At 39.9% G+C, this 20,859-nt stretch overlaps 2 protein-coding genes across 8 annotated transcripts in view; one reads left to right on the top strand and one right to left on the bottom strand.

Annotated features, from left to right (window-relative positions):
- LOC138209589 (beta-2-glycoprotein 1-like) lies at positions 1-3,869 on the bottom strand. Its single transcript, XM_069168273.1, has 8 exons — positions 3,753-3,869; positions 3,226-3,405; positions 2,467-2,563; positions 2,292-2,368; positions 1,383-1,568; positions 977-1,156; positions 543-740; positions 1-153 (listed from the first exon to the last, which is right to left on the bottom strand). The coding sequence occupies exons 1-8, from the start codon at positions 3,820-3,822 to the stop codon at positions 47-49; spliced, it is 1,095 nt and encodes a 364-aa protein (XP_069024374.1). The 5' UTR covers positions 3,823-3,869; the 3' UTR covers positions 1-46.
- Positions 3,870-6,001: 2,132 nt separating this feature from the next.
- The window catches only part of prkcaa (protein kinase C, alpha, a), a 138,955-nt gene continuing 124,097 nt past the window's right edge, over positions 6,002-20,859 (top strand). For 5 of the 7 annotated variants that reach the window (XM_069168131.1, XM_069168129.1, XM_069168127.1 and 2 more), the window contains exons 1-2: positions 6,002-6,353; positions 8,271-8,302. In XM_069168131.1, coding sequence (XP_069024232.1) covers positions 6,187-6,353; positions 8,271-8,302 — 199 coding nt within the window. In that variant the 5' untranslated portion in view covers positions 6,002-6,186. The remainder of the gene's footprint in view (positions 6,354-8,270; positions 8,303-20,859) is intronic. The other 2 variants (XM_069168132.1, XM_069168130.1) reach the window with 1 other exon arrangement.

Raw genomic sequence — 20,859 nt, 5'->3', positions numbered from 1 at the left:
TTGCCTTTGCCTCAGCACATCATCCCTTTATTCATTCTGTGAGAAGTCATGGTCGTGCAGAGGTTGTGGGTCTTGCTGGAGGGGAAGTGGCACACATTGTGATTTCTGATGGAAGGTGTTTACGCCTTAAGGTGTACTCCACCATGCTTGGTTCTGAAAGAAAAGGAAAGAGAGGGAGATCTGACTCCGTGGACACTTCTGAAGACAGACTTGTTACGCAATATCTTTTCAGGAAGAAATTGCTCTATTACCACCAGTGAAAGCATGCAGATCTTGGGTGTATGCTGTGCTCAAATTCATTCATGAATGTAAATAATCCTATGTTCATTCTATATTAAATTGTGCAATGATACTAATAAACTTGTCTCCTATAGACACAATTTTAAGTATTGTAGAAGCTTTGCAGCTGTGCGGATACTTCAGATGCCTGACTTAATATAAATATCTTCTCTGTTTAAAAGGTTTCTTTCATCTTTGGTAGATGTAAATTGATCTGTTATGACTACTGCAGATTGACAGATTTATAGCTGACATGAACTCACCCTCAAAGCATTCTGGCACGGGAAGGCTTCCATCATTACAGGTGCTGGCTACAGGGTATCCACACCTCTCCTCTCTGTTCAGACAATAGAAGGCAACATGTTCTCCATGGAGGACTCTGTTTGGCTTCAGGTCTGCGATCCAGAGCTTCTTGGCATTGTAGAAGATGCGGCCTCTTTTGATGCCAACTCTGCAGGGAACTGGGTGGAAAAACAGCAGTTAAAGCATTTTACCAGACATTGCAAATCCACCCGGTCGTAGATACATTTTTTTATTGTTTGAAGCTAATTCCAAGCCAGAGGACTGGAGAAACGATCAGCACATTTCTGGATACTTTTGGTTTGCAATTTGACTGTTGAAACTGAATCCCAGGATCTTTTGCAACAGAAATATAGAAATTCCGTCTGCAGGGAAGTCTTATTTTCCCATGACTCACCCCTGCAGACTGGCTTTGACGACCACTGTCCTGTGTTTTGGCATTGGATCTCAGCCTGGCCGTCCAGAACATAGTGCTCATTGCAGGCGTAGTTAACCTTTTCTTTATAGCCATGCTGTCTTATCACAGCAAAGGTGATGAAGCCATTAGGTATGCTTGCTGGGATGGAGCAGCTCACATCTGGAATCAGATTGGGAAGAGGATTTATTGAGATACAATAAGAAACTGTCAAAAGGAACATTACAAACTATATCAATGGAGCAACAAAATAATGATAGTCTTTGTCAGGATGTGTTCTGTGAAGAAAGAATACAGCAAAAGGTGATGCAATTTTTTTTTTACTTTTCTTGGCCTATTTACAGTGTACACTGTCGATAACATGAGACCTGTTAATGTTGTATGTTACCTCGGCACACTGGTGGTTCAGTTGCGCTTCCATCAGCCATGCAGGATCCTCTCTCATAACTTGGTGCTTTTGGTGGATTACACTCGTATGTCCAACCTTGTCCATACATGGTGGTGTCTCCATTCACTGGCTTATCGTGGACAATCCTACCATCTCTCAGGGGTTTGGGCAGGGGACAGTTCACAGCTGTAAAGAGAAAATCGAGACTGTCCTCTTAAAAAAAGACTCCAGAGGTCTTTAGTGCATTGACCATATTTATGACCCACAGTCACGTTAAAGTTAAGCGACCCTCTGTGTTCATATGAAAATAACGACAATTGTTTTGTCATTAAATGACCTTTGACCTTATGTGAAATGATGACCTCTATATGTGGGGATTAGTGGATTAAATCTATGTGCCAGTACTATGGCAACAATATGGAAATTTAGTTTGAAACCTTTTGTCGTAGTAGCCACACAAATGTGAGCCTGGAGAAGTAATGCAGCTCGGATAACCTCTATAAAGTTGAGCTTTTCCTTGTGAGGTGGACGCATATTGGGTGGATGATTCAATACAACAGTGAACCAAGTGTTTTTTGTGCCTAAACCTAACCAGGACCCCTGATTTAGGAAACAGTGCTGTGGGTTGAATTTGAGGGTAGGAACAAATGACCCTTAGTATTGGAGGACGTGTTGAGAGAAATTATCACACCAGATCTAAAGTCAGATCAGCTCTGAAGCCTTCCTTTGCTGTTAGCTCTGAACAAATCACATTTAAGCAAACTCCACTTCCTAATTTTATCATAACTGTCTAATTCTATTTTTTTTTTTTTTTACAGTGTACCATGTGTAATGACTATTTTGTTTGCTCTTCAATGAACACCGATATAGTCTGTTATCATTTCCACTGCATATATGTTCTCATAGTACCTTTGCAGCGAGGTGGTGGTTGGCTCCAGGTGCCATCATGTAAACAGCTGCTTTCATTGGCTCCTTGCATGACATACCTGATGAGCAGAGGTTAACATTATTCTGAAATATATCACTGTAAACACAGCTTGACATGATCTGTTTGGAGTTGAATTTGACTATTATTGACTTTTACCCATCATCACATGTGAAGTTAAGCACACTCTTGAATGGAGCTTCTGTCCTTCCCATTGCAAATGGCTGCAGAGGTTTGGGGAGCGGGCACATCTTGGCTAAAAGAAAAAAATGTTATACTATCTACAATACTGGCTCTACCTCTCTTGTTGGCTAGAGAACATAAGTAATCATGTGACTGGGCCTCAGAAATCACGTTTTCAAACCAGGACATAGTAGCTTACACATCCTTTTCTTGCTAAAAGTGTCTTTTGATCTTGTACTCGAGCAGCTAAACCAATAGTTGTGGTTTTGCGCTGGGTTTATGTCATTAACAAACTAATTTAAGATTCTTTCTGCTATCAGTTCACTTCACATTTATCATATTTTTTATTTAAAAAAAAAAAAGTTAAATCTCTTCCAAGAACACCAGAACATCTAATTTTTAATGATGGTATGTTTTGTAAGATCAAACCCTAAGTGTTTTTTTTTTTTCGAAAACTAATATCCACAACTTATGATAAAACCACTGAAAACTATTATTTTCAGCCTGTCTCTTTTAAATTAATGATGTAAAATTTCATGAAACAGAATTTGCACTTCAACATGTGACAGGTTAGGAGGACAGGCATTGTGGAGTAAAAGTCAACCTTTGAACATAATGCATTGATTTCTGTGGGGCAATGAGAAACATTATGGGATCTTCTTAAAGGTCAGCAGAACCAAAAAAGGTAGTTCTTTTGAAAGTAAAAGGTTGAAATACAGTGCAGTGAACACTCACGGGAACATGCCAGGTTGGACTGTGTCCATTGTCCTGTGGCCGTGCAGCTTATCCCGCCAGGTGTCGCTGTTGAGGGCAGGTAGCCCTGCTCACATGCGAGGGTCAACCTTTCTCCAACCTCATACTCTCGTTTCAGGGTCGAACTGTCAATCCCATCCGTGACAGGAGGTCGGCCACAGACTGGTTAAAGACCAGATATTTCATTTGACCAAAGACCTATGAAGTGCTGTATTCACAGCAATAATGTGCACATTTGGCTGCCAAATTTTCAATTACATTAAAAACTAGATGTTGTGATGATTCAACAAAAAATACTCCGTAATCCATTGTTGAAATTAGAGTGTTGTGAAATGTGAAAGTTGTGCGCATTTTTGGTGCGACATCATCAACCCTGCAAAATTCAAACAAATTAAGGACAGTGACTGACAGCAAGTCAAACAGACAGACCTGTAGCACATTACCAGAAAGCACAATAAATACACGTCACGCTAAAATAGAAGTAAAGCAATTATCCTGCTTCATTTTACCTGTCTTAGATGTTACAGTTGTGTATAAAACTGCTTGACTGAGAAGCAACAAAGTCAAAGTTGGAGCCATCGTCTTGAGGGTGAAGTCTCCTCAGTGTCCCCTGCGTCTGGGTGGCGATGTAACCACTGTATGTACTGCTGAGTAATATAACGGTGACAGTCTGCTCCAATCAGATGCTAGTTTCAGTATTGATTGAGCACAAAGGTCAGACTTACTGTCCTCAAGCCATCTGTTGTTCTTTAAACAAAAATTAAAAAAAATAAATAAAAATGCTGTTTGTGCAAATGAAGCATGTAAACAACATTACAACAATAATGCTAAACAACAAAGGATTTGGCTGCATATGTGCCTTGGTTTGATTTAACAAAGTGTTGTTTTTTTTTTGTCAATAAAAGTTTAGGAGGTATCAGTTGAAACAGTATACAAAAGGAGATAGTACAGTAAATATTGAAACTTAACTGGGTCAAACGATTTTGTTGATTACCAGTAATACCGTGCGTCCTTCATGGATGGATTCAACTTTGCAGATGGGCAGTATTGTTTGAATATCATACATCCAGTCAGTCTGACGGTTAACAGACCTCTCTATTTTTATTTTTATTTTTTAATTTTAAGTGTCGGATGTTGAGCTCAGTGTCGTAGGATTTTAGAGAACAGAAGGTCTGGTTTGTTTACACATGTAAATAATTGACTTTGTTGGAAGAAGGACTGCGATGGCGAAGCTGCTCTGCAGGTCAGTGAACCACAGGAGAACGGGGCAACTCGGAAAAGTTAAAGTAGCAAGCAAGTCAAGATAGTTTATGAATCCACACAGAAAATGTTTGAAATGGTAAGAAATGATCTAGCACAAGCATACAGGAGTCATAGAGACGTTTTATACCAGATCTTTAATAACAATTTGAAGAACAATAAGCACATTATTAGAGACAAACACAGAGCTGAAATGAAAAAAACAAACAAACAATGTTACTAATCAAGTAAGAAATGAATCTGCTCGTGAATAAATGGAGCATTTCTTCGAATGTAGTTGCTTTTTGTCTCTGACCTGATGCAACCCCCCCCCCCCCCACCAAAAAAACAACAAAAAAACAAACAAACAAACAAACAAAAAAAACAACAACACAAGGTCTGTTACTGCTCGGAAATCATAACCCCTGGCACATATAGAAAAATATCAGCTCACCGTCCTTTGACTGAACTTGCAGTGCTCACACAAAGTCACCAACACTGAAACTTGAATGATAGGACCTATTATTTTGGTAAAGTAATCTCATTGTCCTGCACATTGTCCCCTGTAGTTTTTCACAACATCACAGAAAAAAGAGCTGACAATCAGGCAAACGGTAGCTCATTGATATCCAATCATGACACATACAATGCTTCGTTCTAGGAGATTATAAGATATGTATCTGTTTATTAAGGATATAGTGTAGGTCGTAGTTATTTAATGCTATAAACAAAGCACAAACCTTGTCACGAAGACAGTTAGCTACTCTTAGTTATCTTGCCTGATAATCATAAATTTTTTTTTTGATGGTTAAAAAAAAAAGCCCCAAAAAGTTGAACACAGCTTGTAGCAAGACCAGTAGATGTGAGCCACTCCGCAGAGCAAATGAAACCATGTAATGCGCTTTTTATCCACACGGTGACGCTTCCATCCTGAATTCCTCAGGCGGGACCAAGGGCCTCCTCCCTCCCACAGCGGATCCTTTTGCGTGACATCAACCGGAGTGAAAAGGAGGAAGCGCCAAGTTGCACAGACAACAATCGGAAATAGGATCTTCAAAATAAGATGGGCGAAGAGCATTTTAGACTGTTATTTCGGAGCTCTAAATAATTGAATATTGGTTGCTCCGTGGTCCTGGTATTCATGATATAATACGAATAATTTGAGGAATGTAAAGTGTGTGTGTATTTATTCATTGCTGTTATTTTTTCTAAAATATTTTTTTTTATCAATCTTATTTATGTATACATATTTGTGATTTTTAAAAAATTTTTTTTTTATTATTGTGTGCACCTTTTTTTGTGTTTGTATGCTGCTGTGACGACCAAAATTTCCCCACTGTGGGATTAAGAAACTAAGAAACGGTGAGTAGTAAATTTAAAATTTCTTTCTAAAGTGTCTTCTCCACAAAGAGCTAAAAAAACAAACAAAAAAAAGACTTTTACTTTGAAGGCTGGAAGCGGAAGCAGCACCGGTTACTACGGCTACCTTGAGAAGGTGCGGAGCTGTCAGTGGAGCAGCCTAGTGATATCGACAGGCGGGGAAAGACCTCAGACAGTTAGTGTAGTGTCTGCAGACAACACCGCCGCTCCGCACTCTGCTGGCTCCACACTGAGGGCTGCGCGTCTAAAACGGACTGATACACGCCTGAAGACAAGACACGCGAAAGCTGTTGCATTGATTTGTTTTTATTTTTGTAGGGGGACATGGCTGATGTAAGTTCGAACGAGTCGTCCACCGCGGACGTGGCGAACAGGTTTGCCCGCAAAGGTGCTTTGAGGCAAAAAAACGTCCACGAAATCAAGAACCACAAATTCATAGCCCGGTTCTTCAAGCAGCCGACCTTCTGCAGCCACTGCACCGACTTCATCTGGTGAGTCTCCCGCCTCCAAACCCCTTCGACTGCCGCCTGTTGCATACTGGATAACTTTACTCGAGCGCACTCCGCTCGATGATGTAACACAACTTCAGAGTAACTTTCCCCTCCTAATCGTGCACTCCTTTGCACTTCCCGAAACACGTTACCACCTGGAAAGCGTCAGCACAGGATATCCTCAGTGCTCCCCTGAACAAACTTCACTCCAGGATCCCAATTTTTCGCGATTCAGCTTAATCACTCCTATATGGGAGGAGTTATGTTGTTCTTCATACTGTTTCTGATGCATTCTATAAAGTGGGCTGCTAGAGCAGTGAGTGGAGTTGAATTCATTTATTCTGTCTAATTAGGACATATTCTAGTGAGAAACAGTCACATTACAGCTGTCTTTTGATGTGTTAAGTGCCATGAAATAACCTGTGTTGTGACGCTATATAAATACAATTGAATTTTCATTATTGTTGAACTAAGTGGTCCCAGAAAATCCCAGGACTCCTCTGTGAGAGCCACTTCAGCGGTGCATACATTTCAAATGAACACATTACTGCACTAAGCCGCTCCTGCTGTTGAAGCCCATTCATCTTGTAGTTTTGCATGGTGAACGCAGCAGCTGACACTGGACCTGGTTGAACTATTTGGATGAGTAATTGGTTCCTTTTCCTTTCACATAGTTGAACTGAGCCTTTGCAATTTAAGCTACTGGTTTGAACTGGAGAACGGCTCCAGTGTGAATTGCTGAAAGCCTCCTACAGAGCTGGACAGTGGGGGGGGGGTTTCTATAGAAGAATTGTGCAATTTACTGGCAGTGTGTGCCCATATAGAGAAGCACTTCACCTCCACTACAGAGAACTATTTCAGCATATGCACATTTTATAAACACACTTGAAGTAGGCAGTGAGTTGCAAAGCTACAGATTGTCGCTTGTATGTTGCTTTTTTTTTTTTTTTTTTTTTTTTTTTGTATTAGTATTTCATAGGGAGAAATGCTTTTGGAAAAAACTGACAAACGATATGGTTCTGAATGCTGTATTTAGACTTACTGCAGGAGCCTATGCAGCAGGTCTCTATTTTTTTTTATTGTTAAATGTAACTCTTCAGACTTTAGTTTCAGTCTTCACAGTTTAGTAATGTCTTAAATGTGCGAGGAGTGAACTTACAGACAGCCTGAGCGTTCCTCCTACATTTACAGACCTCTGCTGCTGGAGGTGGGCGTGCGACCTTTTATTGCTAGTGGCTTGACAGTTTTACATAATGACCTATGCCCTGCCAAACAAACACCACTCCTTAAATCAAAGAACCATGAGCCAGTGGCAAACCATTTGTTGCTTCTCTTTATAAATCAAAGAACAAAGTTTTTTCATCATGCAGGTTTTAATGCTGAGGATTTCTGTCTTGACAATGTGATTAAATGCATATGAATCCTTTGACATCCTACACTTTATGGACACGATTATTGCAGACACCTGAGCATTACACTTATGTGTGATTTGCCACACCCCTCTTTCCAAAACTATGGGTGTTTATTTGCAGCTCTTGGTCTAATGTCGCTCCTCTGGTAAGATGGTGAAACCTGGCTGCGCTGATTTCCTCTGCTTCAGCTACAAGAGCATTAGTGCAGTTGCATTTGGCGTTTCAGTTCATCCAAAGAAATCTTGTCAAGTGTCTCCACATCAAACTCAGAAAAATATCTCTCTACAGACCTCACTTTTCTACTCGTTGTCATTTCAGGGAAGATAATAAATGCCTCCAGCATGACACGGACATTCAAACCTCTACAATGCTCGTGTTCAGTCGTGACATATAATGTGTAACACCCTGTCCCTGGAATGAATGTACATATAAATTAATGAATGGATTTATTGTGTTTATAAAACTGAGTGAACAAACATTCAGCCTTGGTTTTTTTTTTCCACAGGGGTTTTGGAAAACAAGGATTCCAGTGCCAAGGTAAAACCAAACTCCCTCATTCATCTTGAACCTGTGTGTGTGTGTGTGTGTGTGTGTGTGTGTGTGTGTGTGTGTGTGTTTCATGTAGAGTATGTTAAGCAAAGTATTTTCCTTTTCTCGTGTTTTAAATGAAACTTTTTATGTGATAAGTCTGCACATACAATCTCCTGTGCTGCTGTAATATCTATCACTTGAACCATTACAGCTACATTTAAGTTGTACAACCGACGTGACACGAAGACATAACTGATTTTCTGAGCTTTTCTTGACCTATGTCTGCCTACTGCGCTTTTATTACAAGAATCATGGATAACTGACGAGAACTAGATGATAGATTTATGAACAGACTGACCACCGCAGACTTTACTGCATATCGATCATGCTCAAAGTGCCCAAATGTTCATATTGTGGTTGTAATGCCTTTAAATCATTTGACAAGAAGGAAAATACCCTAAAATAATTGATGTTTTAGAGTAAAGCAGGTATTTGGCTGCTCAGACCTAGACAGGGATTTGCTGTTTGTTTATGTGGCGTAATATTATGAGTTCATGGTTTTGATTTCTTCAGTGCCTTGGAGCTTGTTGCATGATGTTTACTTAGATTTAAAATGTGGATAATCACAGTGGTTCTCAGAGTTTAATGTGGTATTCAACAGCTGATTATCAGTGAAGTGCATCTTAACAAGTGTAGTGTTTGCTTTGAAAAAGTAAAAATGAGACTGGCTGAAAAAGGTAAAAAGGTAGCAATGGAAGTGTGCTGGATAATAATAATAATCGTCTAAAATGGAAACCTTTCGAGCTTGCCAAAGTATAAGTCTGGCTGCTCGTGCCCACGTAGCAGAGCAGATGTTTTATTTGGATATAGACACTTTAAATACAGAAACATTTAAATACAACATTGAATTTTAAAAGTGCCACATAGGATTTTTAAGTTCTGTACAGAAATTGACCAAAAAGCAATCTTCTCAGTTCAATTCTTAAAGCTCTGAATGAAAAGTGCTCTGTGGAATTTTCTTGTAAACAAAAAAAGTATAGTTACATTCAGTGTTTGTCAGTGAATTATTGAGCTCGAACACATTTCCTTCCCAAAATATTGCAGAGCTGATTTGATTCAATGCAATTTGTTTTACATTTTTTGTAAAAATTTTTTTTATAAAAGGCCAAATCATGACACAACAACCCCTAAATTCCACAATTCCAATATGAGTGTCTGGAGGGGAAAAAAACCTCCCCTTTAAGAGGAAGAAACCTCAGACCGAACCAGACTCGGAGGTAGGCAGCCATCTGCCTCAGCCGGTTGGGGTGTGAGGGGAGAGCAGGGAGACAATGAACTGTTGGTGGGGCCAGTAATCACAGACCAGAGACATGCAGCTCCAAGGGCCAGAGATATCTGCAAAAGATCAATCATGCATTTCATGCTTTGGTGCTGCATTTCTAGCGTGTCGCAGCCACCAGCTTTACATGAATTAACAACCAGATGTGAACTGCCTCACATACTGAGTGGTTATGTGACTCATTATGCACATGCAAATGGAGAGACACTTACTAAAATATTGCTCCATGCTCGTGGTCTAAAGGTCCGCACGATACATTTATGAATGCCATTTTGCATTTGTAATTCTTGCATGTTCCAAAGTATTTTTTTTTTTCTGGTGCAATTATTAAAAATTATAGGTCTATCCTAATAATATGTATAATTATATTATAGTCGTTATCAGCAGATGGCTATTCTAAGGCTTTGAATTGACATCGTAAATCAATCGATACAGCTTTTCAATATCGTAATGACGACTTTGACCCATCCATTTGTTTTGATTGGCTTTATTGTATGACATACGCTTTAGAGATGATTGGATCTCCAAGCATTGAAAAAATGTCAATGAATTTCAACCGCTTTAAGAGACTTGTGAATATGTTATTTCCTCACAAAAATGTGGCAGAACGTATTTCTTGTGCACTCCGGCAGCACTGCACACACATACAAGACAGAAAATCTGAAAACGCATAATAGATCTGCTTGAAAGATAAACACTTTGCCGTACAAGGTGTTTGATCTCAATGATTCAGAATCTCTTCTGTTGAGAGTGTCAGGGAGGATGAGACGTGGAGAGGTCTTTACTGAATCATTACTCATCATACTGAGAAGTGTAGATGGTTCAGAGTGTCCTGTGTCTGCAAGTGCGTACGTCTGGGAAATGTTTGCACACAGGAACATGCATATTAGCCCGTGTACACTTAAATCTATCTTCTCCCCTTGGACATGTCTGCCGACAACCCCAACACCCACTCGTCTATGTGATCTCCTCTAACAGAGGTGAGATGAAGCCTGCAGTATTTGCTCCTACATGGGTGAAACCAGGCTCTGCAATGAGTCAGTCTAAGGTGTTGGAGTGTTGATAGCCTAACATGTTTTTGCATAACCTGACATTATCGTCAGTATGTCTGCCAACCCCCTCCTCTGCTCTCACAGCAAGTCGTCATTTTCCTCTCGCCTCATTGTTCCTGTCACGGCTTTTTAATACAGGACATAATGATAAACTGAGTGAAATCAAGGACGTCAGAGACTCTTAACACAAACGCAAATGGCTGCTCCGGAGCTTTTTCTTTTTTGCATTCAACACTGACTGTCTCTCAAAAACTGACCACTCACTCTTTGTGTTTCCAATCATAAACGAATGCCTAGACCTGTTGAACCTGCCTTATAAAGGCAAAGGAGAATGGTTGCACTGCAGCTATTAGATGAGCAAAAAGTCCCCACTTCATAACATCTGCTTAGCCATCAAATATTAAACTTGAACTTCTACAAAATGAGGGCCGAGTCCTCCAGCAGAGACAGCAGCACCTCTCAGTCACTGACAAAGTGATAAACCGGAGAGTGGCATTTCTATAACAAGAGTGACATTTAATTTTCAGCCTTGCAAATGTCCCTTTTCTAAGAATAGGCAGTGCTGCACTTTATCACATCATCAAGTATAGTGTGTCGGGTTGTGAGCTTGAAATGGTGAGTCAGAATTGCGTGTCATATATATAAGCTCATTTAATATGTTTATGTTTGTGTTTCTATAAAGAATATTTTAGGATTAAAAGCATACAAAGTATGAATACGTTTTGGCCAGCTGGGATGTCATATTTGTATTACATGGTGTCTCAGAGCTAAACACTGACTAATACATTTTAAAATTGTTGATTAGAGCTGAATTGTTTAGTATATTAGTTGTTTAGATGACTGGTTTATTTTCTCGGATATAAATATTTACTGTTAGAAAATATAATATCTTTGGGTTTTGAACTATTGTTTGGACAAAACAAGTAGTCTGAATATTGCAACTTGGCCTTTGGGAAGTTATGACAGTCAGTTTTCACTATTTTTTGACTTTTGATTGAGAAAATAATTAAATAGTCCAGAATGTAATTGGTATATTAACTGATGAGAAAAATAAATGTTGGTTGCAGCCTTAGAAATGAGAGAATATAGTAATAATCCTGCACAGGAATATGTGCGCCATGTCGACCGTGTAACACATTCAGTGGATCGCAGTTTATTGTGTTGAACATGAACTCATGTGGGCGCAGATGAAACAAAAAAATTTAACCACTCAACATGACACCTGAAATTAAATACTACAGCGAAGTTAATGTTGTGGAAACAAACAAGCCTATCAGTAAGCACCTTTCCTAGATGGCATCTGCATTGTGAACGATCTATCTGTCGTCTCCTGGCTTCTTTTCCTGTGGGGTCTTATTTCGAGCTTCTGGCCTGCTGCCTGTGTGCAGCAGGGTGTCTCAAATCACCATTTAGATGACATTGTAGTACAGCCAGGCAATTTGTACTTGTGTCACTCAGCTGATTTACCATTCAGATCTTGTTAAGGTCACATGGCCTCTGGAAACCTTGGGACTTGGCCTCTTTGGTTAGGGTTAGGGTTTCTCATTTGGTTTTCATTTCTTGAAATTCTAATTAACCAGGGTTTAATGCGAAGGTGTATCCTATTTTGTGACCTACTTCTCATTCAACCAGCTAAACATATTCACAAGGAGCCACAGAATTCTGTCGGCCCCCGAGCAACCCCCTTAAGTGTTCGGGGGTCAAATACCGTCTTCAGGGGCACCTGTGTGGACATTTACTGAGAGGAGTGTTCGTTTAAATCCATTTCTTTGCCTCAGATTGTTTGTTTAAGGGTCTCTGCCACAAATGGACTTTTCTTGGAGGGTGCAGTTGGTGTCATTGTAACACTTTTTTGGAGTCCATCTAACTGCTAATGCCCGCTGTTGTCTCTTTTGACAAATATAAATCAGGGCATTGTTACTTAGACCCCGAAAAGTTACACTAGAAAAAGTGACGCTCTTGTTGGCTTTTTTGAAAAATGGCAGTAAAAGTAAAATCAAATTAAAAATGGTCCCGTAAGCTGCGTCTTTGAACTGACTGTAAAATAAAAGTGTCTGAGGTAATTTCTTCTCAAATGAATATTTGAACAAAGACTACAAGTACAAGTAGATATGAGAAGTATAGAATAAAAGAGATGAAATCAAAGCCAGAAGGCTTAAAAAGACTTTATTCTTCTGGCTATTCCAGGCGAGAGGGTGTTCCTGGGATGTAGTGATTGCGGAAGTTTCATTTTCTGCTCTATACACCGGTTGTAATATAATTCATTTCCAGAGTGGCGAGGCAGTCGATGGATTTTTGCTCCATTAATTATTTCACCAGGATGACCTATGAGGCCCTCAATGGTTTATTGGCAGATTGTGTGCAGCTGGATTTCACCTGAGGCTTTCCAATGTTCTCTGACAAGAATAGAAGCTAATGCAAATTGTCGTTGTGGAGGAACACAACCCCTCAAGAGTATATGATGTCCAGCCATACATGTGGCTTGTTTTATGTATTGAGAGTGTAAAGAGAAGTCAAAATAACAGAATTAAGAGTGTCTGATCACTCTAACCTGCTCACAGCTTCAGTCTTTGCTGTGATTATAGTCTTGAAACCCTGTTTGCATGAAGGTTTGCTCAGCCACTCGTTCAGGGCGGAGCAATCGGTCACCAGTGGGGGTGGCTAAGTGCGATGAAACTGAAGTCAAGTGTTTGTTTCAAAATGTACTTCCAACAATGGTGGCGATAAGAGCAGATGTGGCAGTGCTATCAAATATCCAGGAATTGAAGCTGAAGCAAGAACAATGGCCCGATCATCTTGGTCATTTACAGATATGGAGTTGTACTCTGCTCACACCGAGGGAGAGTTTCTCTTGTTTACAGCTGGTGTTACCAGACCCAGATTCACTGTGTGAATATATGGGTCTAGCCGCGCTCAACTGAGGATTGTTTCCAGTTGTTGCGTCATAACGGCCGTAGACCTCGGTTTAATCTAAAAACTACTGGAGCAGCATAATACTGACTGGATCCACCAATCCCTTTGATGCACAACGGCTTTGTTAACCTTGTGCTGCTCAGTGTTTGGACAGTATTCCGCCACAGTTTCATCCCAATAAGGCCTTTGTTAACAGGCCATGGAAAGCTAAACTCCCTGAGTGTCCGTGGTCTCTTTTCATGCTGGCTGGTGCGCGTATTCTTCTTTTGTTTCTTACAACAAAAATTGCACTCAGCTTTACAATACCTTTCAAAAGTAAGCAATCCAAAATTAACAAAAATAACAACAATAATTATAGTAGCAGTCAACATAATATTCTTAGTGTTATCTTTACTGTTTTCAAATGTTCAAACAGCACATTATCCTTAGTCAACATTTCTCTGCTCCATTTGAGTGCTACATCCTGAAGCTGCATTAAAAGCCTGGTTTTAATGCCCAAGGGAATAAAGTGTCACTGTTAGCCAGAGAGAGAAGGCAGATTGTGCTCACACAACTTATCTAAACACCGGCTTAGAAAAAATACACATTGCAGGATTCAAGTGTTTGATAATGATGGCAAATTGTCCAACATGATTATAAAAATATAAACAGTAATAGCAGGCAGCCAACGTTTAAGCCAGATGTTTCTGTTGCGTGGCAGGTTTGTGCCTCATGCATAAAACGATACATTAGTTCATGCTTTTACTTCTCCAGGGGGTTACATAGCTTATCGACAACATTTTTTTCATGAGACACAAGAGTTTATTACAATTTCCACCTTTGGTAGCCTGAAATATACCACACTGATGTATTCCCCAGTGAGTAATGCCTTTTCAGTGGAACACAGCACATGTCTGTAGTATAATAGTAAAACAGTTCTTTTCAATTGGGTTTTCATTTGACAGCACAACATCCAATCATCTCTAAAAATGAATTTAATTTGATTAATTTACCACAGCTTAGTTTTTTTTTTAATCAAATATAATCCAAATATATGAATTTAGTGGTGTCGAAGCAGCAAGTAGTAAACTAGCAAGGCTTTAAAACACTTGATGAAAGACCTTTTGAAGCATTCATCCAGCTGGACATTTTTCGTAAGTGCCCCTTTAGATTCTGTGCGTGCTAAAATATATTTCAATGTCAAAATTAGTAGGCTCCACAGTTATTCTCCAGCTTTCTGGGAAAAATTCCCTATCTTGTTTATTTATTTATTTACCAATACAAATATGGAAAATTGATTCAAACCTCAATCCAAAGTACCACAGAGCATCGATTTTTAAATTGTATGCACAAATCCAGCTGTGAAAGCCTTTCGCATGAATTTAATTCCATCATTTGGTATCTCAAAGTATGGATTGTGAGAAGAAATGGTTTGTGACAGAGACATAAAACCCCTGTGGTCCTGGGATTCTCATAAACCCACAGCTTCAGTAGACACCGTTAAACCACAGACCACCCTGCAACATCTGTCGCTTTATCTCTGCCACCTCAGTGGCCGTGCTTTTGTTTGTGCCGTCATTCTCTCTTCTTTTTTCTCCTCTGTTCTAAAGCAGCGGTGTACTTAGAACAGAAGACAGATTCATTACTAACAGCTTTGATGCTATTTGCTGAATTTTCTGTAGCAAATAAACGACCTATGTTCTGTTTCATTTCTTTTCTTTTCATCTCTTGTCTTTTCACCAGTTTTCCTGTTTCTCTGTTTAGTGGCCTCTGCCTCTCCCCTGGGTGGCAGGCCATGGGTTGGCACCTATCGGGCAGCTTTCTTTCCTTCTTTCTACACAGTACAACCAGACTCGCACATCCAATCCTTCTATCTCTTGCTTGTGTAAACGAAGAAAATTAGCAATCGGTTATTGGGTTTCTGCAGGATGTCCTTCTCATTCATTTCATGGTCTGTGCTCTCAGGGGTAAGATGTTCCAACTGCAGCCTGGATACCATTTTAGCTTCAGGGTTCGATCGACATGAAGATACAAGATTTAGAGATTGTTTGAATGGAGTAGAGCAGGAAAGAAGCGTCATGGCGCGCGTGCGTGTCTGAATGTTTATGCGACAAGAGGAGAGAAGAGGGCAGAGTTCAACTCCAGCTATATTTAGAGTTGCTCCGTGCTCCCCTGAAGATATACACTGCTTTGCATTGTGATGGTTCTGTTTAGAGGAGGACACTTGTTCTGTTGTTCTGTCTTTTTAGATAGCCACTGTTGGATTACATAAGGCCTTTATCTGGGAACACACATGTTCTGCTATGGTTATCAACTTAGTGATTTAACTGAGGATATTCTGCGTGTGCAGGCTATGGCAATTCTGGCAGTTTTTGTTTCAGCTTCTTTATTGTCCTCTTGAAAACAAGCTTTTCTGTAAACATGAATGGGAGTTGAACAGCACTAGCTCCGTTACTCCATCTCTATTTGCACAGGATGCGTTCAGGCACAGTGTTAAGTTGTAAGTCAACTATACTGCGGAAGCCCTCATAGCTCACAGTCACTAGCTGCTGTGTTTGGGACTCAATAATACTAACTCACTGGTCGTGATATCAATGCATGGTTAATAAGCTGCAAGTAGTTGGAGATCTCTGAGTGAGCCGGGGGTTTGTCAGATGAAAATGAGCAGCAATGAAAACACTTAGAGCCACAACAGCTCTCGAGAAGCTTGTTAGTTGCTACTCATATGCGGGTCTGCCTCGACAGCGGTCATTCAGTTCTTTGCTGGAGACAACACCAAGCTGTTAGACAGACAGAAGCAGCAGGCAGCATTACATTAAAGCTAATATGTTAGGTGGCCAAAGGACATGTCCTATACCAAGGTTCCTTAGAAAAAAAAAAAATCACCCCAAGCACCAAGGAAGTAGAGTGTGGATTGAAGCTCAATGACAGTAGATTATGAATTGATAAACATGTAAGTAGAGTCCTAATAAGGTGTTAGACCTTCAGAGCAGCTTGAATGAAGTCTGTGGTCCATGTAGTAGATTTGAACTGTTCAGTCAGTCTTAGCCATCGTCTGTTTTTGCTCAAAAGATATAAATACCTAATGAAGGCTGTTTCATCTTAAAAACTCCACATTTATTAGAAAAGCTAAATGCAAAAAAACAAAAACAAAACGTGTATGTATGCATTTCTTTTTAAGCAGCAGTTGAATAAAGCTTTGATCGCAACTCAGGAAGGTGAGCTGGTTTGTTATCTAGCTGTGTGGTTCTGACCAGAAACAGCACTGGAAGTGAACTGTTTTGGCATTTGGGAACTCCCTGAAAGCCTTTTGCCTCTCTTCCTGTTTCTCGGCAATCAATCCTGACCAACTGCATTCAAATTAGACTGCTCCATCATGACGGCCTGCATTATTTATCACCTTGATTCCCACTATGCATTTGTGGGGAAATGCTGTGACATGCCTTTTAAATGTGTTTGGCACCGTCTAAGGCAATGTTTGCTTGAGAAAAATGATGTTGTTTTTCATGTTTGCCGGCCCAGAGAGACTCTGTTGGAGTATGTAAATCCCAGTGCTGATGGAATGAGGATTTATTATAAATATTGCTTTTTGACTGAACACTAATGTTCAGTCAAATATGTCAATATTTGAGATGGTGTTTGAATGTTTGTCGCTGCCTCGGTGCAGAGCTTGTCTCTCTGTGCTGCTGAATCTGGATTAGATTACCTTCTGGGCTTCCATGGAGACCTGGACCACACATTGATGCAAATCTGCTAGTGCCTTGGCACAGGACAGCTCCTGCGTGGAGGGAAATACGTCCTCTGACACCTGCACATCATGATAATAGAGCCCTGTTCGGTTCCTGATTGCATGCTGTCGTGACGTCGCTCAAATCTGTTTCACAGTTTGATAAAGGGATTTGAGTGCAGGAAGGGGACCGACTGAGCAATCACAGGTGGGATGACGTCCACTATCCTGCTGTCATGCTTATGTCACATGGAATCTGAGTGGTGCGATTTTATTGTCAGTTGGAAGACAAAGCTACAGTATAACAAAGACCTGGCAGAGCTTTTTTTTATTTTTTTTTTTTACATTTGGAAAAGTTGCTTTGGACTATTGATCATGCGCGTTAGCTCAGATACTGGATTTGAATCTGCACGTCACTGCCCTCTGCATATGATTAATACTACCTCGGAATACTTTTTGATTAGATTGGTTCGGGATTTTAATTCACTGTTCATTTGCAGTGTCTGTAATTTTTTTTAACAAAATGCATTACAGATTGTTTTACGACAGCAATGTATTTATCTATCTCTTTTTCTGGTTCTCTGATTTAATGTGTCTTTGTAGATGAACATCTGATCTTAATTTGTACTCTTTTGTTCGCCTCTACAGTGTAAACAAAAAAAACAACATTGATAAAATAGCTTTTTCACAAATAAGAATGTCTTTTTAAAAGGTAGGCTGAATAAGTTTGTGCAATAATTACTATTTATTGTTGCACATTGGACAAAGTTTGTCTCCAATACTTACCTTTAAGTGTTCTGTCTGTAGCGATTATACCTACAATTAAAATAAAGAAAACTAAAGTGACTTCAACAAAACCAGAGTTAACTCACTAGTTGCTTTGTGTTTTACCGGCACGCTTTACAAGTACATTTTTCACCAATCTTCCAAACCACAATGCAACAGCAACATGTAGCTTGCCCCCTCTCTTATTACAGCATTAACATTATTTAGCTTTTGTTTTAGGCAGCAAAAAAAAATCAGGTCCCAAATTCATTTGGCTGAATGTGGTATGAAACTCTTTAGTAAGCCACACTTTTCCATGCCCTAAGTGTGTTTTGGTCTGCACTGATGCATGGGGAAGACATTTGCATGGACAGTATGCCCATGTAGAGTGAAAGAGTGTCCTGCCAGCAGCTTTGTGTTGTGGCGTCTGCTCTGTGTTTGCTCCGGGACCTTGAGCTCCTGCAGGAGGAAGCGAGTGGCAGGTCGGTCATAATGGACTCAGGTTGAGAGCAAGCAGATCCAGCATGAAGAGCCAAACTCTGAGACTTAGCTGTTTGCTGATTCCCCCTTTGGCTTGTTAAAATGTGGTTGTAATGGATATTTATTGTGGCTGGATTGTTTTACGATACTTGAACACAAATTTGTCATATTTATCATGGGAGAGTATTTATAGTGTTTTGCTCCAGCATCGTTAATATGTAGCTTGTGACAGCAACAAAACATTGATAAAACATGGGACACAATTGCCTGCAAAACATCAGGGTTCCCAGGATTATAATGGAATTGACATATTTTTTTTTAACTCACTGCTTTGAAATCACATGATAGAAGAGGCTGACAATATTTCTGCACTGATAGCTGCCTGTTAACCATAAAAAAATAAAGTAACAAAGCCACAAATCATTATGCACAACCATTAAGAACTTTGACTTCCTGTCTCTTGTTGGGAAAGTCTTGCTTTCTTGCTGTAGACATTTTCATCACTGCAGCATGTCGTTGCCTTCAACTTTCTTGTGGAAATGTTTTGAGTGTAAATTAAACACAACTACACGTGTATAATTTAAGTACATCACTTTGTAGATATTCATGTAGAAAAAGTGATTCTCAAAGATTTTTTTGTGGTTTTTATTTGTCGTGATTGTTAGATACAATGTGACATTCATGCGGTGACCTTTATACTTTAGCAATAGTGCTGTGCCACAGACCATATAAGGAAAAGACTGAGATACACTGTGTCCTTTCAGAATACACCAATTCAGAATACACCAATTCATAGTAGTTAGGCTAGTTTGACCCATTAAACTGACCTCTGATGGCATCTGTAATGCTTTTTAAAATCATCCATTTAGATGATTAAAGCCGCGTCTATGGTTTCATTGTTAGATCTACTTTCAGATGGTTGATGATAATGGGTTCAGAGGTGGAGTTGTATCATAGGTACTTAATGGGAGCTTAACAGTTGCTTTTACTTGAATGAAACACTCAGACAGCCCTTCTGTTTTTTTTTGTGAATGAGACCACCTGTTGTTCTGTCATTTGCTCGTAGGAAGTGTTCCTGCTTACTGGGATTAACTTTTGGGCTGTATGCGAGCAGCAGCAGGGAACAATCCTTCCCAGCTCTTCTAAATCGATGCTGTAACGTTGAAGAGTCAAAAATATCACATCTGTCTGCATGTAAAGTAGGCCGCACTGCAGCGCCCCTAGGCTGGTTTGCTTGCCTTGCCATTTAACATAGACCTCATGGTGGCCTCTGCATTAAATAAAACCCTCAGTTTCAGTGTACTGTTTTACATAAATGGCTAGTGATCTTTAGGGTTCCCCCAGAGGTCAACATCTAGGACTAGGCAGTCTTCGAGTTTATTGATCAGTGCTGTTATTTCATATCATTTTGGCCTTATACCGGCAGGTTAAGCAGAATTTACCTTTAACTAATAAAGCTTTATCCAATTAGATTTAAAAGGCAGGCTTGACAAAAGGTCATGAAGTAAATCTAAATGAAGAGTACCCTCTGTCCTGAAAACTGAGTCAGCAATGTGATGGGGAATGGGGGGTTGGAATGTCTTTACATGTGGTTGAAACGCATAAACATTCATAAACAACTATTTCCTGCTTTTTCTTAAGTGCAGCGGTGAATTGTTTGTGCATGGACAAAGTGTTGTGCATACCGGAGGGGTGACAACCTCCCATATTTTTCCACTTAATGCGGTGGAGTAAAATTGGACCACATGACTCCGAGCTTCTTCCCCCTTGCTTCTCTTGTCTTTGAAATTGGATCTTGGCAGCAGCAAAGACACGGAGTTGCACTCCAATTTTTCAGCTCAGTTTGTAGAAACCTTGTTGTTGTCAGTGTTTTCGTTACTTATCTCAATTCTAAAAGAACTAGAGTAATCTCATGTCTTCAAAGCCTCTGTCGCAGTGAATTACTGTAATTGATAAGGAGGATACCGACTTAATCAGTGTGTTACCCAAACAGATTTTGAACATCAGCTTCTTTTATCACGTCCTGGGGGAATTTGTGTATGAGAAATGTTTACTTGAATATATTCTCCAATACATTAGTAATTTCTCTTCATTAAACAGATTTCTCTGCTTTTGTAGATTTACCAAAACCCCACCCTCATCCATACTGTACATTACTGTACAACATAGCAAAATTGCCCGATTGCTTCAATCAGTCGCATTGAAGTCGCTCGTGGATTACGGAGCATTGAATAATCCTGATGATAGATTTCATTGGTCTCTATCTCACCAGTAGTTACAGCCGCATTGGAGTCGCTAAACCTCTGCG

The sequence above is a fragment of the Embiotoca jacksoni genome, unplaced genomic scaffold, assembly GCF_022577435.1.
Source record: "Embiotoca jacksoni isolate LCO1_2020_lvr unplaced genomic scaffold, fEmbJac1.0.p SCAF_4, whole genome shotgun sequence".
Lineage (NCBI taxonomy): Eukaryota > Metazoa > Chordata > Actinopteri > Embiotocidae > Embiotoca > Embiotoca jacksoni.
This window is presented reverse-complemented; position numbering and strand designations above follow the sequence as displayed.